We start from the raw sequence: 27,750 nt of genomic DNA on the forward strand, positions 1-27,750 counted from the left end.
TGGTACAATAGCCACAAATCAATAAACATGATACACCACATAAACATAAGGACAAAAACCACATGATTATATCAATAGATGTAAAAAAAGCATTTGATAAATTCCAACACACACTTATGATAAAAACTAAAAGCAATAAAGATCATATACGACAAACCCACAGCCAACATCATACTCAATGGACAAAAACTAAAAGTGTTTCCCTTAAGAGTGCGAACAAGACAGGGATGTCTGCTTTCACCACTCTTATTCAACATACTACTAGAAGTCTTAGCCATAGCAATCAGACAAAGAACACAAAATAAAAGATATCCAAATTGAAAAGAAGTAAAGCTATCATAATTTGCAGATGACACACTATTGTATATAGAGAACTCTAGAGATTCCACCAAAATACTACTACAACTGATAAATCAATTCAGAAAAGTCACAGGATACAAACTATATATCTAGAAATCAGTTGCATTTTTATACACCAATAATAAATTGTCAGGGAAACTAAGAAAACAATCCCATTCACAACTGCTTCAAAAGAATAAAATACTTAGAAATAAATTTAACCAAGGATATAAAAAACCTGTACTCAGAAAATTATAAGACACTGAAGAAATACTGAAGAAAATACAAATAAGTAGAAGCATATATCGTGTTCATAGATAGGAAGAATTAATATCAAAATGTCCATACTAGCCAAAGCAATCTATAGATTCAAAAGAATTCTTATCAAGATACCAATGGTTTATTTCAAAGAACTAGAACTTCAAAATTTTACATGGAACCATAAAAGACCCTAAATAGCAAGAGTGATCTTGAGAAAGAAGAACAAAATTGTAAGAATCATGCTACCTGATACCAAACTTTAGTACAAAGCCGTAGTATTCAAAACAACATGGTACTGGTATAAAAACAGACATACAGATTAATGGAACAGAATAGAAATCCCAGAAATAAACTCATGCCTTTATAGTCAATTAATATTTGACAAAGAAGGCAAAAGCATCCAATGGGGTAAAGAGGGTCTGCTCAATAAATGGTGTTGGGAAAATTAAACAGACATGTGTTAAAAAATGAAACTAAACCACCTTCTTACACCATACACAAGAATAAATGCAAAATGGATTAAAAACTTAAATGTTAGACTCAAAACCATACAAATCCTAGAAGAAAACATAGGCAGTAAAATCTCAGACATTTCTAATAGCAATATTTTTTCTAACATATGTCCTCAGGTAAGGGAAACAAAAGAAAAAATAAATACATGGGACTACATCAAACTAAGAAGTTTTTGTACAGCAAAGGAAACCATCAACAAAATGGAAAGACAACCCACTAAATGGGAGAACATATTCACCAATGATACACCTGGTAAGGGGATAATATCCAAAATTTATGAAGAACTTCTACAACTCAACACCCAAACCAAACATTCCAATTAAAAAATGGTCAAATGATCAAGTGATCTAAATAGATACTTCTCCAGAGGGAACATACAGTTGGCCAATAGATATATAAAAAGATATGCAATGGTACTAATTGTCAGAGAAATGCAAATTAAAATGACAATGATATATCACCTCATATTTGTCCCAATGAGTATCATAATCAACAACAAGAAGTGTTGGCAAAGATGTGGAGGAAAGGAATCTTTAGTGCACTGTTGGTGGGAATGCATATTGGTGCAGCCACTGTCGAAAGTACTATGAAAAAAAATTAAAAACAAAACTACCACATGACACAGCAATCCCACTTCTAGGAATTTGTCCAAAGAAATCCAAAACACTAATTTGAAAGAATATATGCACCGCTATGTTCATTGAAGCTTTATTTATAACAGCCAAGACTTGGAAGCAGCCCAAGTGTCCATCAGTAGATGAGTGGATAAAAAAAGCTGTGCTACATTTACACAATGGAATACTACTAGCCCATAAAAAGGAAATCTTACCCTTTGAGACAGCATGGATGGACCTGGAGAGTATATACTAAGTGAAATAAGCCACTCAGAGAAACACAAGCACCATATGATTTCACTCATATGTAAAATTTAATGAATTAACAAGCAAAATAGAAACAGACTCATACATAGAGAGCAGGCTGACAGCTGTTGGGGTTAGGAGGTTAAGGGGATGGGGGGGATGGGAAAAAAGAAAAAAGAAACTCACGGACATGGACAGCAGTGTAGTGATTGCTGAGAGGAGGGTTCAAGTAGGGGGAGGTGGAAGAAGGAATAGAGGGGTAAATGGTAATGGAAGGAGACTTGACTTGGAGTGATGAACACACAATACAGTATACAGATGAGGTGTTGTAGAATTATGCACTTGAACCTCTATAATTTTGTTAACCAACGTTACCCCAGGAAATTCAATAAAAAGAAAAAATTTAAAAATAAATAAATAAATAAACACAACTTTCCATTTTCTATTTATATACTAGAGTAGCAGCTGCTAGTATATGCTTTAGGCATTCATTGAGTAACACCATTGACCTTGATCTTTCAGAAAAATCTTTAAAACTGACACAAAAAAATCCTGTTTGCAAGTCTAAAAAACATATTGTAAAAATCCTGGTTGGCGTCAGTTTACTATTTCGGATTTAATAATTTTTATAACTCTCGGATTTTAAATTAATGGTTAAGGCTCCATCCCTTACAAGGTAACAGGTGTGCCAAGACAAAGAAGTATGGCCCAAATGAAAGAACAGATCAAAACTCCAGAAAAAGAACTAAGCAATGAGGAGATAGTCAGCCTATCAGATGCAGAGTTTAAAACATTGGTAATAAGGATGCTCACAGAAATGATTGAGTTCAGTCACAAAATGAAGGCTATACAAAGTAAAACAAAAAATATATATACAAGGAACCAACAGTGAAGGGAAGGAAGCCAGGACTCAAATCAACAATTTGGAATAAGAGGAAGAAATAAACATCCAACCAGAACAAAATGAAGAAATAAGAATTCAAAAAAAAATGAAGAGAGGCTGAGGAACCTCTGGGACAACTTTAAATGTTCCAACATCCAAATCATATGGGTGCCTGAAGGAGACTAGGAAGAGCAAGAAATTGAAAACTTATTTGAAAAAATAATGAAGGAAAACTTCCCCAATCTGGCGAAGGAACTAGACATGCAAGTCCAGGATACTCAGAGAGTCCCAAAGAAATTGGATCCAAGAAGAAACATACCAAGACACATCATAATTATGTCACTCAATATTAAAGATAATGAGAGGATCTTAAAAGCATCAAGAGAAAAGGAAAGAGTTACATACAAAGGAGTTCCTATAAGACTATCAGCTGATGTCTCAAAAAAACCCATAGAGACAAGAAGAGGCTGGAAAGAAGTATTCAGAGTCATGAAAAGCAAGGACCTATATCCAAGATTCTCACTCAATCCAGCAAAGCTATCATTCAGAATGGAAGGGTAGATAAAGTGCTACCCAGATAAGGTCAAGTGCAAGGAGTTCATCATTACCAAGCCCTTATTATATGAAATGTTAAAGGGACTTATCTAAAAAAAAGAAAATGATCAAAAACTATGAACAGTAAAATAACAACAAACTCACAACTATCAACAACTGAACCTAAAAAACAAAAACAAACACAAACTAAGCAAACAACTAGAAAAGGAACAGAATCACAGAAATGGAAATCACATGGGAGGTTATCAGCAGGGACGGGGAGAAAGGAGAATGGGAGAAAAGGTATAGGGAATAAGAAGCATAATAGACAGGGGGAGGTTAAGAATACTGTAGGAAATGGACAAGACAAAGAATTTATATGTACAACCCGTGGACATGAACTAAGGTGGGGGGATGCTGGAGGGTGGGAAGGTGTAGGGTTGAAGAGGGATAAAGGGGAGAAAAAATTGGGACAACTCTAATAACATAATCAATAAAATATACTTTTAAAAAAGTTAACCATAGCCCTGACTGGTGTTGCTCAGTGGATTGACTGCCAGCCTGCAAACCAAAGGGTCACTGGTTCGATTCCCAGTTAGGGCACATGCCTAGGTTGAGGGTCAGGTCCCCAGTAGGGCTGTGCAAGAGGCAACCACACATTGACTGATATTTCTGTCCCTCTCTCTCCCTCCCCTCTCTCAAAAAATAAATTAAAAATAGAATTTAAATAAATGTTAAACATAGAAATACTATAAAAATTAATTAACTAATTAATTAGTTAGTTGGTAGGAAAAATATATATCTAAGTCTCATCTCCACCATTCAAAAGGTCTCATAAAATCAAGTTGGTTTTCCTGCCAAAATCAAACCAGTCTTTACAGAACCCTAAAACCACTACAAATATCCTAGAAAATTTATATTAAATTTCTGCCTTCTTACAAGGTAAAGACTTAATTGAACTCTACTGGGAACATTAGATAGTAAATTTAGAGGTTCTGTGTGAACCATTTATTTCCATTCTTTGGGTAAAACCAATGTAGATTAGGCTTGTGTCATTTTGGAGCTTATTTTAGAAATTTCTTTAGGATGGCTATTGCATTTTAAATGACTGAGGGGAAAAGGAATTTTAAAATAAAGAATATATGTTGAAAGATAATAGTTTAAATGATGCAGAGACTATTGGAATATATTCAAATATTCAAGAATGAGACCCAAATTGCAGCTACATGATTAATTTAATTTAACATCAATAGTGCAATCAAGTATGTTTTTTCATAAGAATATATTTTGCTTATACAATTTTGAATTCTCAACACTGAAATTTGTAAGGATTCATTTTCAAGTAATAGACCATCCAAGGACTCTTATTCAAAATAATACTGAAAATGAACAAAAATATCATAACCATAGTCTTTACACATGGTTAAACTGCCTAACTGCCTGTTCAAATTGCACATGACAAGAAGATTAAAGGAAACAGCAGGAAGGCAAGAGCCTGGCAGCTCAGGAACCTAAACCCAGGAGTCATGGAAGATCCTGGAAAGACAACTCAGCACCAACAGATGTTCATCATTGTGTCTCCGTGTTCTCATTTCTAATTCCCAGAACAGAGAATTAGCCCAGTATATGTCTGGTATCTACCCCTTGTTCAGTCAGCCCTGGCCATTCTGTAGGTTGAGAGAGAGTCTTCTTTTTTTTTTTAGTTGATTGATTGGAGAGAGCAAGAGAGTGAGAGAGAGAGATTTGTTCTACTTATTTATGCATTTATTGGTTGATTCTTGTGTGTGTCCTGACTGGGCATTGAACTCTCAAACTTGGCATATTGGGATGATACTCTAACCAACTGAGCTACCTGGACAGGGCTGTATGACAGTATTAAAAGAGTTGTCCAGAAATGTTTTGAGCAACTGCAGCTTTGAATCAGCATATGGGCATTCCAAAGCAGCCACAGTGCTGAAAGGAAGCAGCCCCAATTTAGGTGTTTGAGTTCTGGCGTTTTCATATCTATCACAAGCTTTATACAGGCACCCTTCATTTTGTTGTGCTTTGCTTTATTTCACTTTACAGACAGTGTGTTTTTTACAAACTGAAGCTTTGCGTCTATTCTGTGTCAGACAAGTTCATTGGCGCCATTCTTACAACAGGCTCAGATGATGGTTCCTTTAGCAATGAAGTATTTTTTAATTAAGATATGTACATTTTTTAAATGTAATACTATTGCACACTAAATAAACTCCAGTATAGTGTAAACCTAAATTTATAGGCACTAGGAATCCGAAAATTTCACGTGACTTACTTTATTGCTGTGGTCTAGAACTGAACCCACAATATCTCTGAGTTATGCCTGTATATATATCTCAGACATAAATCCACACATCTCCTCTTTTTATTCCCTATTTAGCAAAGCTCTGTAGATGGGTCTCACAACTAAAGTCTAGAGTCACAGGACACACCCCACACCCCAGGGGACATGGGTGGACTGTGAAGTTTTTGTGTGACTCTCTGATCTCTTGAGGCAGGCCAATGACCATCCAATAAGCCAGACACGCTGGGACACGAATATTTTTATCTATAAGTCATCAGTAAAAGTTGCTCAAGGTTAGGCAAAAATAGTTGAGCAAAATAAGACCAAATGAAAAGAGTGAAACATTACTGGAAAGAAATGATCAAAGCATTTGGTATTACCAACTTCACACATCTCCCAATTCTGCAGTAAGTCTGCTCTCTCCAAGTCTTCAAGTTGAATTGAGCCTCATTTATTTAAGACTTTCATCTGTGACCTTTTACCCAGGAGTCACATGTTCAGAAGGATATACTTTTTGATGTTTTCAGTTGAAGAGAGAGCTTTATTACCATCAGCACCTTCCAAAAAGGACATATACTTAATTATACAGACACTTTTGTTGCTGGCTTGAAAAATGAACATATGATCAGCAAATAAAAGCCAGGTCCTACTGCTTCGTTTTTTTTTAAATAGCTGCAAACTGACTATTTTTAACATCTTAATAGTATCATTAAGGTCTGTAAGCTTTCCCTTTCCTGGAGCTGCAATTTTAGTGAAGAAAGCCAGGAATCTCCAATTATTTGTTGGCTCCTGGAGGAGTCCAGGCTTTGGTGGCCAATCATTATCCCATGTGCATTCCTTTTTATTTTTTTAAATATTTTTTAATTGTTGTTCAAGTATAGTTTTCTGCCTTTTCCCCCCACCCCTCCCCACCACTCCAGCCCTCTCCACCTCCTGCCCATCTCTACCCCTGCCTTGTTATTGTCCATGTGTCCTTTACGATTGTTCCTGAAACCCTTCACTCTTTTCCACCATTATCCCCTCCCCTCTCCACTCTGGTCACTGTCAGCCTGTTCCCAATTTCAATGTCTTTGGTTATATTTTACTTGCTTGTTCGTTTTGTTGATTAGGTTCCAGTTAAAGGTGAGACCATATGGTATTTGTCTTTCACCGCCTGGCTTATTTCACTTAGCATAATGCTCTCCAGTTCCATGTGTGTCCTTTACAACTTGAGATAGGCAAGGTGAAGATGTGCAGAGTGTGAGGGATAGGAAGCAAAGGAAGGTCTCCTGGGCACCATGCCCATTAGCCTGGGCCAAACTGGGAGATAACAGTAGTCTTCCTTTCTCACTCTCTTTCTCTCTCCCTCTCCCCATCCCTCACTTTACCCCCTTCTCCAACATCCCCATGCATACCCTAGGCACCTCATTCTGTTATTCTGGCCTGGTTTTCTCCCATCAGAAAAAAATAAAGTTCAAATTTATTTGTACTTAGATGTCAAAGAATTAATATATTGCTCCTCACAAAATTTACTGGGAATGCTAACATTATATCCAAATGAATGATCTCTAAGTAGTGTAATTTGGACATAAAATTTGAGTAGGTGAGGGGCCTGTTGTTTGGGCCTGTTTCTGTCCCCTTCTCAGAAGTCCCACTCAAGCCTTGTCCAAATCCCAGCCCCACCTGGCACTGGTGTCTGTTGTTGATCACTGAGAAGCTGCAGCATTTCTGGTGTCCTCCATTCACTTCAAAGCCTCCTCTTTTTTCCATGCAGTCTTGGCCAAAGGCCAGGTCTACCTGACTCACACATCAGAAGTTGGCTGGTTATTAGATACATGAAATCACAAGGGTTGGTGGGGAATCAGGGCAGCAGAGGGCTCATCACATTTTCAAATTCTATCTCACTGAGTCAAGTTTCAGAGCTCATAGTCCTTCAGCTCATGCCCAGACGCAATAACCATTGTGAGGAGCCCAGGAGTCAGATGGGCTCTTCCTTCCTAATACACTTTAGAAGCAAGACTGAAGGGAGTAAAAGAATGGCAAATGGTGACATCTGGTGGAAACTTAAGCACTACAGGCTTTCAAACTGGTAAAACTCAAGGCTCAGTTATAACTGAAATCTGATTACTTGAAAACATCTTTTTTTCCCAACTGAAAGAGTTCAGTAATGTGCATCCTTCTGGTGTACCCAGATACAAACTGTGCCAAGGCTGTATAAAAACATAAAAAGCAATGTCTTTGGAATGGCAAGTACTGCTTTTATGATTCAGGTTCCAGTTGGGTTTAATTCTCGGAGTTTGGTTCTATCATCTATAAAATTAAGACAATAATGCCTGTCATATAATTTCATTAGGTTTTTAAAATCAGGTACTTTGAGTTTAAAAAAAAAGCCAATCTGCATGCATGGATCCAGGCTTCCCATTCATCCTGTACTGCTGTCCTGGGGGACCCCTAGAACCCCTAGAACCCCTAGAACCCAAGTGCTTGGTTTGTAGCCAGTTTATCCCACAGCAGTTGTTAACCCACTTATTTTTATCTACAGGTGGGGCTTCACACCTGCTGGGCACATGGTAAAAGCCCATACAACATTGACTGGCCAGTTGATTAATAGATAGGAATGCGTGATTTCCCTGCTTTATTCCCATCATGTGGGTAAAACCTTAAAGATACTAAGTTTTCTCTTGACCTCTTTAAGCTAAAGTCACTGTTAAAATCTTTCTTTAGCCAAATGTCTCATGTGCCTTAAAAAGGAAATTAATGATAGTTATGACTCCTGAATGGTTCCAAAATGTGTAATTTCAAGGCAGTACCAAACCCTAGCCTCCTCAAGAAAAACGCCCCTTTTAAAATGCCAAGCAAAGCAATTTAATTCAGTCAACTCCAACTCAAAGAAATCAGTGACTGCTCACAAATTCTCCTGGCAGCCAGGCCAGAGAGGGAGAAAGCTTTAGAATAATAAGGCCCCTCGCAGCCTAAGTGAGGCTCACACAAAGCCGGGTTTATTAGAAACCACTGGAAAAGCTACAAAGCCCATGCAGCCTCCCTAGGAGCCCTGTGACAAACTGTCCACTTGGGACGGAACAATGTCTTCCCTTGTTTTTGCCATCTTGTGTGTTTATTTTTGTGCTCCAGCAGTGTGAAATGGGAGGATCCAGCCTGGCTAGTGGAAATAAATGGTGTGCAGGCTCTTCTATAAAGACCTGCCTATGTTCCTTTTTGCATCAGGTCTTCTCTCAACACCCATGTTAACAAATCCCATGACCAGGAGGCTCACACATGGAATTGTGGTAGCTTCTATACCACAGTTTCTTGTCTATTGGAATTTAAGAAGAGATGAGATACAATTATTAAAATCATGTCTTTTTATAGATCTTTTTATTATGGAAAATGTCAAACATACATAAAAGTAGAGAAAAATAGCATAATAAAACCCTATGTACCTATTACCCAGGTTTAATAATTATCAACTCTAGATCATGTCCTTTTCAAGTTCATTGATATAACAAATATTGAGTACATGTCGTGTCCCAGTACTGCCTTAGGTTTTTGAGACACAGGTCTGAATAAGGCAAAGTCCTATACTCACAGGACTTAGCATCTAATGGGAAATCAAACACCACACCAGAGTACAGGAAGTGCTATGAAGGCTATGATAAGAGAAAGCAGACATGCAGCTAACCCAACTTGGGAAACCTTTGCAAAGGAAATGGCATCTAAGCTGAGACTTGAGGGCTCTGTAGGAGATTGCCCTGGGAGAGAAGAGGAAGAGCCAATTGGAAAAGCGGTGTGATTTGGGAAGAGGGTACAAGGGGATATGACTGGACCTTTGAGTATAAAGGAATAGTGAGAAATGTGCATAAACAAACAGAGTGCAGATCAACAAATGAAAAAAAAACAAAACCAAAAATGGTCCTTTTGCCATACTAAGTCCTGTAGAAAAAATAAAGAGCCAATTCACATTAGAGGGAGGAAAGTAACATGATCACATTTGCCTTTTAGAAAGATCACTCCATCTGTGGGGTGGGGAACAAGTTAGAGTGCACATAGGCGCTGTGTAGACTCAAGGCAGGAACTGTTTAAGGAGGCTGCTGTAATTTAATTAAGAGAGCTGAAGAAGTCGCCTTGGGGATGTTGATAAGTGCATGCTTGCGGAGGCAGGCTGGCTCTAGAGCTCTCCCTGGGGTTTCTGCTCTGCTTCTCTGCTTTAAGTCAGGGCTGAGGATTAGTGTATGTACGTGTGTATGTCCCAAAAGAAGGCAATGGAGAGTGATTATGTCAGAGAATGGGCACCATACTGAACCCAGAAGTCAGCTCGGTTAGAAACCCTGGAGATCATCTTCACTAAATTCATTTGTACAGAAAAAAACCCTGCATCCCAGGAGAGCACAGACTTATCCAGAATCACAAGGGAAACTGGTAGGGTCTTTATCTCTGACTCTGCCTCCCCTTTTTCCATCTATGGCTTTTCTACTGCTTTATGCTTCTGCCAACCTCTTCCTTCATTTTACTAAGCACCTTCAGAGAACAGCAGAGCCCAGGGAAAATGTTAGGATTCAAATGACATCTGTGTTGGGAACTTACACATGGATACAACTTAAGAAAAAGAAGACTTGATTATTCCAAACAGTTCCATCCCCTGCATATCTCACACTTGCAGTTTTCATGCTTGCATTTGCTTCCACCAGCTCTTAGGATTTTGATGAAAGAGTTTTTCATTTCTCATAGTTACTGAAATCAATCTTTGAAGATCCTTAGGACGAAATATTACAACACAAACCCTTACTGACCTATTGTGTATATCCTTAAGAGAAATTGTATATGAAGTGAAAAATAGGTGTACGATTTACAATTAGATTAAACCGTGACTGTCAATCATTCTGGAAAACTTTGCTGCCATAAAGTTACAAGATTTCTTGAAAAAACAATTAAATAGAAATTTGGCAGTTATATAGAGTTTCAATTACATTGCATTTATTTCAGAAGACAGTAGCAATATTCTGGAACTCATGGATTTAATTCACCGAAGGTGTCTGACATTATGGAGCATATTCTCCAAAAGCCTTCACTTTACTGTGTGCTCTTTACTATCTAAAAGGTCAAGAGCTTCTATGAGCAATAATGCTCTGGTAGTGCCTAAAATACTATTCCTTTCTTTTAGGTAAATCGGGCTATTACAGAAGCTGTAGTATCCTTTTAAGACCTCAGAGCACTAACTCATTTACTAAGGAAAGTAAGGAATTCACAGCCATGCAATTACCTGACCTAGTTAGTACTTATAGAGTTGAAGTCAGTAATTCAATCTCCAGTGGAGGTTTGAAAACATAACTAGTCATAGAATTCTTATTACTTTCTGAGTATGAGAAGAATGAGAAATTAGAATTTTGGTATAGAAGAATTAATGTGGTTAAAGGACAGCTAAATGTGGTACTTAATAACAACTAGAAACTAGTGTAGACATTAGAGAAATGAGTCAACAGAATCACTGTCATTGGTTATCATATTGCTGCACCAGTAAATAAGGACCATGTCTCCTAGATGTGGAGTGACAAAGTATCACAGTCAGGAGGCCTAGTTTGGTAGTCATTTCCTAACAGAAATCATCTAACTTCACTGGTCTGCAATTTCCTTATCAAAAGCTGGGCAGAGGCAGGGAGTAATGATTAGTGAAATAACATATATGAGAATATTTTGTTAATGTTTGTACATTGGGGTAAAAAAAGTCAATTGTTTTTATGATAAACATAAACATGTAAAGTGTAGTAGGGGTTTTGTAAGGATACTACATGCTATTCCTAGGAATAATTTGTTTGGTAAGTATATACGAACTCTTTTAATTGAAAGACTCCATGATAAAAATATGTATATAGTAGTTTGGATGCATACAATTTTTATGAAACTGGGGGTGCCAGAAAAATGTCACTGAAGCTTCAAAAATAAGTTTTGAAAATTTTTTAATTTTCTGATATTTTATGCAGTAACAATCCCTTTCGTGATCTCTAGAGATATAGAATACTACAGAAAAAAAAAAACAGATTTGAAGTTTCCTCAAAAATATAAAAACCAGAACTACCATATGACCCAGCAATTCTACTTCTGGGTATTTATCCAAAGGAAAAAAGAACACTAATTCAAAAAGATACATGCACTACTATATGTATTGCAGCATTATTTACAATAGCCTAGGTGTCCACTGATAGATGAATGGATAAAGAAGCTGTGATATATATATATATATATATATATATATATATATATATAAAAATTCCGTATTTAGAATGGAATATTACTCAGCAATAAAAATATGAAATCTCGCCATGGATGCTTTCACCATGGAAGTACATGGCTTTGCCATGGAAGTCCTAGTGACAGCAATCAGACAAGTAAAAGAAATAAAAGGCATCCACATTGGAAAGGAGGAAGTAAAACTGTCATTATTCACAGATTACATGATATTGTATATAGAAAATCCTAAAGACTCCACCAAAAAGCTACTACAGCTAATAAATGGATTTGGCAAAGTAGTAGAATACAAAATTAATGTTCAGAAGTTGGTGGTATTTCTATACACCAACAATGAACTATAAGAAAGAGAAACTAAGAAACTAATCACATCTACTATTGCAACAACAACAAAAAAAATAAGGTACCTACAAATATATTAACCAAGGAGGTAAAAAAGAAAACCCTGTACTTAGAAGACTATAGGACATTGAAGAAAGAAATTGAGGAAGATTTCTCAGTTTCTATTAAATTGAGAAATGCTATTTCTATTAAAATATGAATGGCATATTTCACAGATCTAGAACAAATATTCAAGAAATTTATATGGAACCATAAAGTAGCATCAGCAATCTTGAGAAAGAAGAAAAAGTCAGAGGGATCACAATACCTGATAACAAACTATACTACAAAGCCATTGCAAGCAAAGCAGTCTGGTACTAGCATAAGAACAGGCATATAGATCGATGGAACAGAATAGAGAGCTAAAAGACATATGAAAACATGCTCAAGCCACTAGCCAACAGAGAGATGCAAATTAAAACCACAATGAGATATCACCTCACACCTGCCAGAATGGCTGCCATCAACAAATCAACAAACAATAAGTGCTAGTGGGGATGCAGAGAAAAGGGAACCCTAGTGCACTGTTGGTGGGAATGCAGACTGGTGTAGCCACTGTGGAAAACACTATGAAATTATCCCAAAAATTAAAAATGAAACTGCCTTTTGACCTACCTGTCCCATTTCTGGGAATATATCCTAAGAAGCCGGAAACACCGATTCAAAAGAATATAAACACCCCTATGTTCATAGCAGCATTATTTACAATAGCGAAGATCTGGAAACAGCCCAAATGCTCATCAGTAGATGAGTGGATAAAAAGGCTGTGATCCATTTACACAATGGAATAGTAGTGGCTGTGGGGAAAAAAAAAAAGAAGGAAATCTTACCTTTTGTGACAGCGTCATGGACCTGGAGACCATTATGCTAAGTAAAATCAGCCAGTCAGAAAAAGACAAATACCATATTATCTCACTCATATGTGGAATTTAATGAACAAAATAAATAAAGAAACAAAATAGAAACAGAGGCATTGATGCATGGAACAGACAGCTGTCAGAAGGGAGGAAGGGTACAGGATGAAAGAAGGTGAGGGGATGGGCCAAAGAACATAACATATATGCATAACTCATAGATACAGACAACAGTGTGGTGATGGCCAGAGGGGAGGGAGGACAGGTTGATGGGTGGAGGCAGGCAAAGTTGGGGGTGGGGCATGAGGACATATGTATTGGTGTCAGAAATAAAAATAAAAAGGAAAAATAATAGAATTTTGCTATTTGCAACAACATGGACCTAGAGACCCATATGATTTCATATATATATATATATATATATATATATATATGTATATATATATATATGCTCTAAAAAATACAAATGAACAAACAAAACAACACAGAAAGAGACTTAAATACAGAGAACAAACTGATGCTTGCCAGAGGGAAAGGGATGGAGAAATGAGTGGAAAAGTTGAAAGAGAATAAGAGCTACACACTTTCAGTTACAAAATAAATAAGTTATGCGGGTATAATGTACAGTATAAGGAATGTAGTCACTAACATTGTAACAAGTTTGCATAGGACACACTTAGAAAGGTTGTAGTGTCATATTAAATAATATAAAATTTACTATTTTAACCATCTTTAAGTGCATAATTCATTGGTATTAAAAAATTCACAAGGTTATGTAAGTATTGCCATCTATTTCCAGGGCTTTTTCATCAATCCAAGCATTCTGCATACACTAAACAATAACTCCCCATTGTCCTCTCCTCCAGCCCCTGGTAATCACTTTCTACCTGTATGAATTTGCCTAATTTTGGTACCACATATAAATAAAATCATACAAAATTTGTTCTTTTGTGTCTGGCCTTTTTCACTTAGTGTAATGTTTTCAAGGTCCATTCATGTTGTAACATGTATCAGAATTCCATTCCTTTTCATGGCTGACTAATAGCTGAGTGTGTTTGTTCATTGATTTGTCCAACAAATATTTATTGAGTACTTTTTAAGGGCTAAGCACTGTTCTAGGCATTACTGATATAGCAATGAACAAAAGCATACAAATAAACAAATATATTGTATGTCAGATGACAATAAATGCTATGGAAAACCAATGTTGTGGAGATAGTTATAGAGAAAAAGGAGATCTCTGAGGTAGTGTGGGACCATTCACATAGTGCAAAGGCACTAGTGTAAAGACCTTGGATTTTATTCTGAAATAAGAAACCAATAGAAAGTTTGAAGTTACAGAGTGACAACATCTGACCTACATTTTGAAGGATAACTCTGGCTTCAGGATTTAGACTATTCTATAAGAGAGAATGAGGCAAAGAAGAATAAATACCAGTTATGGGGCTATTCCAATAGACCAGATGAAAGATAATAAAACCTATACTAGGGTATATTAGTCAAGGTACTCTAGAGGACCAGAATAAATAGGATACAGGTGTAGGCTGGCAAGTCTAAAATCTGTAGAGCAAGACAGCATGTTGAAAACTCATTTGGGGTTTCTACATTCCAGTCTGTGACCAAATACCTTCTGAGGGAGAATCTATTCCATGCCTCTTCCTACCTGGTGTTGCTGGCAATCTTTGGCATCCCTTAGCCCATAGATGCATCACTTTGATTTCTGCCTTCATCCTCACATGGCATTCTTCCTGTGTACATGTCTGTGTTTAAATTTCCTCTTTTTGTAAGAACACAAGTCATGCTAGATTAGGGGCCCACCCTACCCCACAAAAGGTATTTCCTTTATGAAATGGTACCATTTAGGGGTAAATAAAATTTTCCAATTTGCCTTTTAAGGGGTGAGATTTTGTTTATATTGACTTGGGGTATTGTGATTTTTCTCGTGCATAGTTCAGTTGCTAATGTGATTGGTAATGAGAAGTGGATATTCCATCAGAATAAAGTACTCCCTAAGTCATATAATCTCTAAGCAGCAGTGCTTTCAAGAATACAGATTCCAGGATTCAATTTTGTGGCTAACATCCTTGAAACCTTCAGACTGTCATCTAGAATCCAGAGGCCTAAAAGAAAGGACTTTCTGGAGTGATCAGTACTGCCAGCAGCTGAAGGTCTTTCCTCAGATAAGTTTGCTCAGATAGAATTTTGTGGCTACATTGATACTTTGTAGTTCTACCCTTACCAGATGGGCCAAAGGAAGTAAATGGATTCTAGCACCCTCCATATAGCATGCTCCACACTCTCACTAATTAGAGTCAGAGTTGAGGAGAGACTGTTGATCTGGAGGGAAACCACTGATGTAGGGAAGGGTAAAAGGAGAATGTCTCCAGAAGATCAAAGGAGCTCAGGCTTTGTGTTTCTGGGACTGAGTCTGGGACTTTAATTCTGCCCGACCATTTCCTCTACTTCTCTCAGAAGGGTCTCTGTCTTGAAGCACAGGACCGAAGCAAAATGCCTAATGAAGCATACCCCGGGAAGGGGAGTGCAAGTATCTTGGAAAGAAGGACTGGGGTGAGAGGAGAAAAGAGAAGTCTAATTACAGGTTCACACACTCTCACAAAACCATTTGGAAACAGCTGGAGACGAAAATTCTGGGACCCACGAAAGGCCCATGAAGGTTTCCGAGTGTGCCTGCTTACTTTCAGCTTTTTTCACTTTGTTCAAGCCCTTTCCTGAGGCTGGTCTGCGTGGGCTTAGTCCAGCTCTGAGTCGCGGGGCACTGTGTCAGTTCTCTCTTAACCTTCGTAGCATAGAGTTGGGGGGCCCCAGTGCCCACGTGGCTGGGGTTCCTGGGGCCGCGTGGCACCGCGCTCGAGGCACACACGACCACCGCCCCTGGCCCGCCCTGCAGGTGTGCACCAGGTTAGCCTTGACCCACCCAGGTCCAGCCCTCCCAGGGCGGCCAAGCTCTCTTGGCGTCGGCAGAGCCCTCACCCCAGACCCCAGTCAACGGGCGCGTCCTGGGCACTAAGGCTTGCTCTGAGCATTTTCCAAATCGCTCGTGTCCCCCCTCCAGTGAGCTATTGGCGCTTCTCTAGAAGCCTCCTGAGCTCCCAGCGCTAAAATAAAATGTCCAGTTCCAGAAAGTGGGGGAGGGGACGAAAAGAATGAAAATACTAGGAGAACGACCTCATTCTCCAGGAAGAAGTGATGAGGAGAAATGAAAGTGTGAACTTACTTGGAAGTGCAAACCGAGCTCCACTGTCTCCCCAGGCGCATACAAACGAACGAAAGACAAATTAGCCAACGCGCTCGGCAGCTTCCCAGAAAGGCCCTCATGAATGAGAATGGGTTGCTAGGTTTCCTCCCTCTCTCTTGACAATCGCTTCCCACAGACTTTCATCACGGAAAGAAAACACCAGGGACCTGGCGACTGCAGAACGATGGAACCGCGCCAAGCCCACCAGGCCTCCCGCGGCCTCTCCGTCTTCAGGACCCTGGAGAGCGGTCGCTGCACCCCGCGACCCGCACCACGCCACTCGCGCCTTCCCCCCTCGCACGCCCCTCCGTTCTGTCATTTTTTTTCCCGCTCCTTCCCGCCTCCACCTTCATTTTTCTTGGCAACAGCCACTCCTGCTTTTCACAATCAGATGAAAGTGTCTTTTTTGTTTTGCTTGAGGGGGCTGTTTGGATTGGCTGAGTTAGATTCCGGTTTGAAACTTCATTAAATGTTAGTGGACCAAGTAACTCTTAGAGCTTCTCAAAAATGAGAACCTGAAGAAGGCAGGCGACTTTGAAAGGCCTCTGAGTTTAATCTTTTACTTTATAAACGAACCACATAATCTCAAAGAGTAAAGAGATTTTCCTAAGGTTACCTGTCAAATCAGTTGCAAGTCTGAATTTAGGACCCTAGATTTCTAACATCTAATTAATGCTTTCCTCTACTTTCCAAGAAAAAAAAAAAGAAAGAAAGGCTTTTACCTTCACCCTGGATGCTTAGGTTTCCTAAGCAACAAGTGGAAGGTGGAAATGCTTGTGATCCTGAGAATAAGATGTACACAGAGAGTGTGGGGAAAGGGGCCTGCAGAGTGTGCACCTAAGGGCCCCAACACAGGTCTGATCTTCCATCTCACCGACCCCACCCAGCACAACTGAAGTCAGTCTGAAGTCAGCACAGTCTGAAGTTCAGCCAGATCCTTTCTCCCCCAGTCTGAGGTGGGTCTGGGATCCCTCAGTCTTCTCCCACCATCTAAGTCTCCCAGATATCTATCCCAATGGAAACTGGTAACTAAGTCCACCTTCTATGCCTCTGTCTGGCAGGCAGAGCTCTAGGCACTTTGGGACGTGGTAAAAGAGAGGATGAAAGATAAGAAAGGAAGAACATGAGTTGCAAAAGTAAACCAGGAGATTTTCATTCAAATTCTAAAGAATCAAGAGATGTGCACACAGGCCCTTCTATGCTCTGCACTTCACATTTTTACCGTGCATAGGAATCCCCTGAGAACGTTAACACTCAGATTCTGATGCCGTAGGTCTGATAGGGCCCATGATTCTGCATTTCTAGCAACTCCTAGTCAGCACAGCTGCTGCTCCAAGGACCACACTCTGAATAGCAGGGATTTAAAAAGAGGGGAAGAGGGAGAAAGGAAGGTGGAGGAAGAGGGAAGAAAGGGAAGGGGAGAGGGAAAGTTAGGGGGAGAAAATCTAACTGCCTTTCCTTTTGCTCTCACCGACCTTCTCACATCCCCATAGCAATGTTGTAGTAAATGGCACGAAGTGCACATTTTCTTCAGTTTGAGGCTGGGCTCGTCAGTAATGGCATGCTGGTTTTGTTTCTCTCCTTCCACTCTTGTCCTTCCCTTTGCTTGCTCTGCACAGATCCCAGATTTGCCTTCTGCCCGGAAGCTGCTCACCGTCCTTTCTAGCACCCTCCACAGCCTCACGCAGTTCTTCTCTCACCTTCTCCGGAGAACCCCTCCATGGACTCCCCAGCGGTGCTCGGACTTCTCCCTCCTGCTTCCCGCCAGGCCAGGGACGGGGGCTCTTGCGCGGGAGCGAGGAGCGGCCAGGCCGCCTCTCGCTCCTGCTCCAGGCAGCTCTGACACTGCCTGGCCGAGGCCCAGGGGAACGCCTGCCCCAGGAAGAGGACGCCAGCGCTGGGCAGCGCTCGTTCATACCCGTGAGTACTGTTGTCTCCACCATGCCCAACTCTGGCCACCTGCATCCCAACTCCTTCCTAACCTTGACTGAGACACTCGCGGGGCCAACAAGGGCTCCGGCCATCAAGGAGAGGTGGAAAAGTAGAGACAGGGTTGAGCAAGTTCAAGGAAAAGCCTCTGGCGACTCTCCTGACACTTTCCCTCAGGAAACCCTCCACGCCACTTTTTTCCTGTGTGGTTTTCTTCCAGGGTTCAAGGAAGAGGGAGGAAGCCCTCGTCCTTCCCGAGGCTGCTCTCAGACACAGGTTCTTAACGCGTCGCTCTCCTCCCACTTCTTTCAGCCGTCCTCAGCTGCGCCTCTGATCCCTCCTCGCGCGCCCACTCCTCTGCCCCCCACCCCCAGTGACTGCCGGCTGGAGAGGCCGGGGAGGAAATGACGTGATGTTATTTTTGTGTCGGGTCAACTTTCAACTTCAGTTTAGCCCTCCGAGCTCAGGCACACGGACCCGTCAGTGCAACCACTTCTCGCTCCTGAGGGCACCCTGGGGACTATAGCGACACTCGGCAATCCGATCCTCGTGCACAGGCCTAGTGACAAAGTTCCTCCTCCACGTTCCAGTCCCTCCTCCTCATCCTGATCTCCGGAGGCCCTGATGGAGAGAGGGCGGCTACAAAGGGTCTCAGAAGGATCCGGAGTTTGGAGTTAGACTTTGCCACCCAACCCAACCCCAACCCCCAAACGAGGTGAAGCTTTTGGCTCCCGCAGGCGGGAGTGGGCGAGGATGCCCCTTCCCTGTGCGGGTGGGACAACCGGAGAGGGAGGCGGAACCGCTGTTGAATAGGGGCAGAGGTCCCAGAAGCACCCTGGGGAAAGAGAGATTGTAAGGGGCTGCCCTCCAGAGGCAGGGCAGTCCGCGGCAAGAATCTCCAGGGACTGAGCAACCCCTCCTTGCACTGCGCACCCCCAACACACGCACCTCCCTCTGCCCGCTTCATTCACAAGGTCTGAGCACGCGTTCCCGCACTTGAGTCTGGCTGCGCCCCCGAGCGCGGAAGCGTGGATATAGCAGAGGAGGACTCTGCAAACACCCTCAGCGCTTGCCTTGCTTTGCGCCCACAATCTCGGTACTTCCTAATTCCAGGCTAAAGGAAGGAGACTACGGTCCGGGTGCAGATTGGTGCCCGCGTGGGACCTCGGGTGACCCACCGCAGCGAAGCGCGCGGCTGCCAGAGCCAGGTGGGACTTAGGATCGCTCCGCGGGGGAAGGAGGAGAGGGTGGAGGCAGAGCACAGGAAGTGAGAGAAAAGGAGAGGAGGGTGAGAGGAAAGACCCAGAACCTGAGGAAGAGGAAAGTTGGAGAGAGCGATCGCGAACGTAGAAAGTACACCACTTGGTATTAAAATTTAAAATAAAATAAAATAAAATAAAAATAAATAAATAAAGCACACAGGGGACGCATGCGCACGGCCGACCGCGGCAAGCCGGCAGGAGCTTCCCCTCCAGCTCTCCAGGCAAACAGTGGAATCGTGAGTACCCTGCTTCCTAAACCTCTCTTCTTCCTCTCCGGCTGGGAAGTAGCCTGGTCAAGCCGGGCGCACACGCCGGGCAAAAGCTGGCATGCTCTCGTCGCCGCAGTGGCGGGAGCGCGTATGGGTTGGTCTCCTATTCCGCGGGTCCAGTCCGGTACGATGCTCAGTGCGTATTTTGGAGGTGTGACCGTGTCTCAAGGTGGGGTGGGGTGGGGGCATCTAGCCACCAGAATCAATTTCTATACTGCCCACCAGGGCGTCAGCCTCTATAGCCTGGGGTCAGTGAGTGGGTGGGGGACACGGGAACCTAGCGCTTAAAAGCCTAAAATGCATATTGACACCCGCAGTATATCTGGGAAATTAGGCGGGTGGAAACGTGGGCACTCCCACTGGACATTGCAAAGGACGAGGAAGAGGCAGGCAGGTGGAAAGGAAGAGTAGGCACTCCCTGAATCGCAGAACCTCCCTTTAGGGGAAGTGCCACTCAGGACAAGGACCTGAGGAGCTGGGCCAGGAAAGGGCTCCCGCACACGGACCCAGGCGGGTCTGACTCGGTTTCAGTACTTACGCTCTTGAATCCGCGCTAGGCTTTTTAGGAGCGGGCGTCGCGGGTATTTTTCTTGAACAAACCTGGGTGATTGACTCTTCCTCACTGTCGGAGTTGCTCTCAGGAAGTTGGAAGGAGTCTGGGCGACCAAGCTGTGGAAAATTGAAGGGGAAGTGGGTGGGCGAGGGACCAAAGGAGAGGCGGCGCTCAGGGGGGGAAGTGGGCTTTTGGGGTGGGTATGCGCGGGGACTTCCCTGCCCTCATTGCTGGGGAACGGGCCTGGGGGAGGTCGGGGAAGAGGCGATGCTCGGGGAGGGGTGGGCGTTTGCTGCGGAACTTCTGTATGCCAGCCGCCCTTGCGCGCTCGGGAGAGTGGGCGGGAAGGAGTGGGAATTGGAGAATCTATGTGCTCAGCGACCTGCCCATCCTGCCTCTGGAGCAGTGGGCAGTGGAAAGGCCTCGGGACAGGCGGCGCGCAGGGACTGGCTTGCAGGGTGGCGAGCCTCCCGGACTTGCCAGCGTGCAAGGAAAACCCAGGCGAGTAGCCAGGGCCCTCGGGCGGGACACGGCCCAAAAAGTGCTGGCAGCTAAGAGAGTGGGCGCTGACTGGGACCCGAGGGTGTCTGCTGCCGCATCCCCACCACCTGTGGCAGATAGGGTGGAGGAGTGACTGCGAATACAGTTTCTATCAGGGAAGAGAGCGCTAGAGAGAAAATGTCTCCCACATCCCTTGCTTCTCAGAATCTGGCAAAGGCCAATCGCTCTTTGTCCACCCCCACTGTAGCCGGTGCTTTGGATGCGGGTGGAACTCTTTTCACCCATTGGCTAGCAGAAGCAGGTACTTGCCCACGGGGTTTTCTCATTGCCCAGGGAGTAGGGGGAGCAGGGAGCTCCTGCACTATTTTCCAGTTATCCTTCTTGGGTCAACCCTCCCCTGGAACACAGATCCTAGGTCCTTCATTTCACTTCTAGTGGTTCCAGATTGTGGTATCCATAAACTATGTAAGGGCCCGAGTTCACAAAACGGTCTGACTTCCTCCCCAGACTTGGCAAGGACATTTGTAATGAAATGGCTCTATCTGTAAATTCCACCCCCCCCCTTTTTTTTTTGCTCATAACCTAATTTTCTACTGGGTGTCATCCTGTTTATCTTCTGTTCATCAAGTGGCATCTTTTGTATCACAAATCAGGAACTCCTATGAGAGGCAATATTGCTTAATGGGTAGGAGTCCTGGGCTCTGTAATTGTCTGGTTTCAAATCCCAGCCTAGCTGTGTGACCTTAGGCAAGTTACTTAACCTCTTGGTGCCATAGTTTTATCATCCACAAACTGGGGATAATAGAAGTACCTACTTCATAGGGTAGTTGCCAGAATTCAGTAAATTAATATAGTAAAGCTCTGGTTCATAGCAAACAAAAGCTATCAATACTATTATTATGTTGATCTAAATTAGCCTAGTAAACTTCAAAATATAAAAAGATAAGGAAAAGTGCACATTTTGTGTGCTGTAAAGAGCATACATAATGAAATAGAATACTAGAATGTATTCTAGTAAATCATGAATACTAGAAAAACAGTGTCTTCTATGTCAGTATGTAAATTTAAATACAATATTCAGAGACATGGGCAACAGCGTGGTGATTGAGGGGAGGGGGACATGGGCTAAGGGTGTAAGGGGACTAAATGGAAATGAAAAAATACAATAAAAACTATTAAATAAAAAATAAATTTAAATACAATGCATTTCTACATCTTCTGGACCCTTTTATTTCAAATAATTATGAAATATTTACATACAAGCTTTAAACATCATTTTAAGACAATTAGCTATAACCTTCAACATATTTCACTTTGTAAAACAGATATGCATGAAAAATATACATTAGGTCATGGTATATAAAAAAATGTCTGCATTAAATAGTGTACTGGGTCAATTTTATTATGGAAATGGCTTCGAAGTTAGAAATGCTAACATCTCTAAGATCATTTCAAACACTTTAGCCAAGATACCCTTAATATCAAGAATACAGAATGGTAAACATAAAATTACTTATTCTACCTCCTTCTTTTGACACATGAGGAAACATTCAGAGAGGTTAAGGACCCAGGCCAGAGATCTCCAGCTAAATAGGAAGCAAAATAACATTAGTATTAGGTCTTCTGAGTCACTTCCCAGGGCTTTTCAACACCACACTGAAGATTTCCCACAGATTTATGAACCTTTAACAAATAGGAAACCAGTTATTATATAGGGAAAAATAAACAAGCATGTGTTATCTCCAACACAAGAAAGACCAGGCAGTGATGTGGCTGGCTAATCTTGTCCCACAGCTTCATCATGGTCCCTCACTGCAGAAGATATGACCATGTGACTTACCTAAGGTAAGGTAAGGTCACAGATCAAGCTAGAGGCAGAGCCAGCATTAGAATATAAGGTCCCACTGGAGTATACATTAGGCTGCATGTTCTATTAATCCTTTGTAGCAGTTTTACATTAGAAACCATTTTTGAGCTGTTCTTAAATTTTAACAATCTCCTTCCTGCTGGTTTTGAAGGTCTTTCCTGTATAAAGAGCTATTTAGGAAAGTCCTTCAAAATTACACAGAGATTTTATTATTTCAGATTTTGTGAACAAGCAAGAGTGAAAGAGAAAAGAAAACCTTTCTTATTTTAGAGCAATAACCTGGCTATTGGCTTCATTTCAGTTGCTTGAATGGCAGTTTCTATAACCCTAGTGTTCCTTCATTCCTACATGTGGCAGTGACATTCCCCTAACACAGACAGAGGCAGCGAGGCCGCGGGTGGCTCACAGGTCCAGCCCTCACATGAGCAGTTTAGGGATTACATGGCAGAGCCTTTCAAGTGAGCCTTTGACCTTGCTAAGTTATTTATAGGAATGGTGTCTTCCAGGGAAGGCCTTTCTAGGAACTGTGCCTGCATCCTTGAAGAAGCAAGCCTTGGTTCTCTCCAGTGCAGGAACTGGATATCTCATTCCTGACTTTGTATCTCTGTACACATACCAAATGTTCTTAGACAGAAGTATAGGGCATTAAGCAGGGAGTGGCTTTTTAGCATGCTCCTAAGCCTGATCAGCAGACTTGAGTTTTGAAATCACATATGTTAAATTAGGCCCCAAAATAATTATAATGTGAATCCAATTGGGAATATTGTGGATTGGTTTTCAGTGCACTACCAGGTGACTCACAATGTGAGCTTCTATTCAAATACATATAGTGTCAGTCAGCAACTAACAGGGTTCGCTCTGAGTCAGAGCTTAGCATTTAGTACAATAAGTGTGAGTCACTGATTACCCAGCACTATCTGAGATGGTTCCTGAATGTTACCTTGATGAGCTCGAGAATTTAGACAACACTGTATGGGATGAGTCAGTTTTCAGTATGATTGAGTGGGCTTTTGCAGCGGCCATTCACAATGAAGTTGGATGCGACGGAGCACCCAAGATTGTGCATGCATAGAATACATTACCTTGATTCTAATCCAGTTGATTGGATTCTAGCTATTTCATGGGGAATCATTTGCAAAATGTGAGTAATATGTTCTATTGCCCAACTGTGATATTTTACTTGAGTTATTTCAATGACTATTAAAGCCAGGTAACATTTTTGGTTTTGGAGTGCTCAATTTCTCCTTATTATTTAATTTTACTGTAAGTTATAAAATCCTTTTTAAGTGCTTTAGTGTTTTGATGTTAGACAGTGGCATTTCACGCAAAGCTGCCCAGCAGTTTGACTCTCTGAGGTCCTGGGTTGGAGAGCATACATCTAGCACAACAGTGAAGTAGACAATACCTTGTTCTCTGGTTTGTCTTCATTTGTCACCTCTGACACCAACTGAACAGTATTTGCTCAAGAGTTAGAACACAAGTTTGTGGTGCTGTTCTACAGCTCCTTATAACCCAGCACTTAAAACCCTTCTGGGGCCATATGGCTAAATCAACACAGGCTTTTATGGCTGTTCCTTTTGTGAAAGACATTGGAAAGAATGATGCAACCTATGCCTCCTCTCACCCTTGTAAAACTTTTATGTCTCAGGGTGAGATGATAAGGAGATATAAGGGACTAGATTTTTTTTAATATTTGTTGACAACTGATAGTAAGAAGTTATTATCCTTGGAACCAAGATTAGATGATTGTTTAAAAGCACATGTATATTTTTCTCTATCTTCTGATGGCCCCAAGAGAATCCCAGATGTGTGGACTTTATCATATACCTTTATTGTGTTTCTACAAATATCCATTTCTAGGGATAACTGAATACTAATTCATACATTATCTGCTATATAGAAAGGTATAGATTCTGCTTTGCATTTAATGGTGGCTGTACATAAAGAGTTCTGTTCTTCCTCACTTAATGTAATTTCAGATCATTGGGACTATTTAATAAATTAGACTATTCCTAAAACTGAAACGAAGTTTCTACCTAAGTTTGTTGAGTTTCAGTGAGGAGCTATAGGTGTTTTTTTGTGACACCCTGGATTGCTTTTAACTTTTTTTAATTTAACTTTTAACTTATAGTAAATTGTACATATATTAAATATGCAGATTAATAAACTTTACATAAGTACAGCCTTATGTAACCATCATCTAGGTCAGGGTTTCTCAACCTCAGCATTATTGACATTTTGGATTGAATATCTCCTTGTTGTAAGACATTTAGCAGCATCCCTGTCCTCTACCCACTAGATGCCAGTGGCACCTCTCCCTAGATGTGACAATCAAAAATGTTTCCAGACATTGCCATATGTCTTCTGGGAGAGGGGGGGTGAGGGTGGGGTGGAGGGTCACTCACCACTGCTCCAGAACAAGATACAGCATATTTTCACCCCATATGCATAAGAACCCCCTCTTGTTTCCTCCCACAGGTAACTACTTTTATAAGCTCTCCAACCATATTTTAGTTGGGCCTCTTTTTGAACCCCACATGGACATATATTCTTTTCATCTAGCCCTTTAGCTCAGCATTATGTTTTTGAGATTACTCATTGTTGTTGCATGTGTTATGATTTTTTTTCAGTTGTCCAGTGTTCCTGTGTGAATACACCACAGTTCATTTATCTCTTCCATGCGAAGGACATTTGAGTTGTTTCCGGTGTGGGCTATTGTGAATAATGCTAACATAAACATTCTTATTCATGTCTTTTGATAAATATAAGCTGTTATTTCCATTGCATTCCAAAGAGTGAAATTGCTGAGTAACAGATTCAGTATATGTTTAGCTTTATTAGATAATAGTCAGTTTTTCAAACTGCTTTTACTCTCCAAACCAGAAATAAATAAGTAAATAAATAAATAAATAAATACACACACACATGTATACACACACATACATACGTACAGGGTCTGGCACAAATAACACCCATTTTTTATTATAAAACCATAACCCCGTAATTCTGTAACATAACAATATCATACTCAAGCACACCATATGACATTTTAGGTGAAATGTTCAAATTAAAACTATAAATTGTTATTACCCTACCAACAACACTCAAGCAGGCATTACTTCTGCCAGTATATACATATATATATATATACATATATATATATATATATTCATCAACATTTAGAATTGTCAATCCATTTAATTTTAGTCTTTCCCTTGTCTGTGTAGAGGTATATCATTGTGGTTTTAATTTGCATTTCTAACGCTTACTAATGATGTTGAGTACCTTTTTGGGAGGAGCATTTGTATATCTTCTGTTATAAACTGCCTCCACATTTCTTTGGCCCATTTTTCCATTGTGTTGTCTGTCTTATTATTGATTCGTAAGAGTTCCTTATACATTCTGGATATAAGTTATTGTCAAAAGTGTGTGTGTTATGTGTGTGCAAATCCCAATCTGTGCCTTGCCTGCGCACTCTCATTTCATTATCTTTTGACTTCTATAGTTTCTCTGAAAAGTCATGCTTCTCTGAAGGTAACATGTCTTTTACTTCTGGCTGATTTAATTTTTTTCTCTTGTTTTTGGCTTGCCCCAATTTGAATGCAATGTGGCTAGGTATGGTTTTATATTTGTCTTCCTTTCTATTCACTGAGTTTCTTATATCTGTGGATTGATATCTTTCATCAGCTATGGAAAATTTTTACTCAGTATCTCTTCAGATATTGCTTCTGACCTGTTTTGTCTCTCCTGCTCCTATTATATATATTATTTGAGTATATAAATAAATATAAATATATATTATTTGAGTATATAAATACTCAAACTATTATTTGAGTTTATACAAAAGGAGTATTTTGAGTATTATATGTGTAGTCTATACATATATATTAGACTTTTTCCTTTTCTCCCTCATGTTTCTTATTTTATGCTTTTTGTCCATTTTTGTCTCTCTTCTTCAATTTGAATACTTTCTTTTGACTTGTATCTTATTTATTTAGCTTGTTTCCTGTTGTGCCCAGTCTTCTGTCAAACTAGTGAGTTTATAATTTCAGAAATTGTTTTGTTATAAATGTAGCATATCCATTCGATTCTTCTTAATACATTTAAATTCTATGATGAAATTTCCTTTTTCATCAGTTTTGCCCATCTAATTCTTGTCTACTAAATCCAATAATGAGATGGTCTGTGAACCCCTATCTATCACTTGTTTTCTCTATCACATTTTTCCATCTCTTCATGTATCTAGTAATTTTTATTATTGACATATGTAGATGTTGTATATACACAGATTGTGTAGGTTCAGATAATATCTTCTACCAGCCAGGAATCTCCTTTGGAGTGATTTCCTCTGTGAGGGTGAGGGGCTGATCACTTCACTGTTAACAGGAATTACAATGGGTTGGAGCTGTTTACAATTTTAGTAAGACTTAAGTCATCTCTGGTTATATTCCATTTCTCATGTATTTTCTCCCAGGCTTTGGATTTAGAGCCTTGTGGATTTCTATCTTTTCACTCTTGAAAGAATGAGGGACTTAGTCCCACCTTCGGAAGTTTTGAGCTTTGCTTTGTGCCCCACCTTCCCCAGGTGGTTTCCACGTCTGGTGAACATCTTGAGGAGGCGAGCCATACCTTTGAGGAAGACCTGTTACTGGAGAAGGACTTGTTCTTCCACATGAGGCTGTAGAGACCCTTTATATGCTGCCCATGCCCAGAGTCACCAAATGTCCTCAGGGATGTAAATAGCTAGTGACAGACTGCTCACTTTTGAAGAGCCCTCCCTCTCAGGAATTTTAGTAAATTTAATCATTCTGCTTCCATAGTGGTGTCTTCCTGGTGTCTTTAGAAATGTGATTTCTAAATAAATAACAATAATTTTTTTTTAATTTTCATTATATAGAAGGAAAATTGTATAGGTTATAAAATTGAATCTACATGAAGAAAGGAAGAGCATCAGAGAAGGAATA

At 40.7% G+C, this 27,750-nt stretch overlaps 1 protein-coding gene across 1 annotated transcript in view; it reads left to right on the forward strand.

Moving 5' to 3' along the window:
* RGS20 (regulator of G protein signaling 20) overlaps positions 1-27,750 on the forward strand; it is a 121,792-nt gene that overhangs the window by 11,293 nt on the left and 82,749 nt on the right. Inside the window, 2 exon segments of the mRNA XM_045186095.3 lie at positions 18,025-18,183; positions 18,185-18,325. Of these exon segments, the coding sequence (XP_045042030.2) occupies positions 18,025-18,183; positions 18,185-18,325 (300 nt within the window).

This window comes from Desmodus rotundus, chromosome 8, assembly GCF_022682495.2.
Source record: "Desmodus rotundus isolate HL8 chromosome 8, HLdesRot8A.1, whole genome shotgun sequence".
NCBI lineage: Eukaryota > Metazoa > Chordata > Mammalia > Chiroptera > Phyllostomidae > Desmodus > Desmodus rotundus.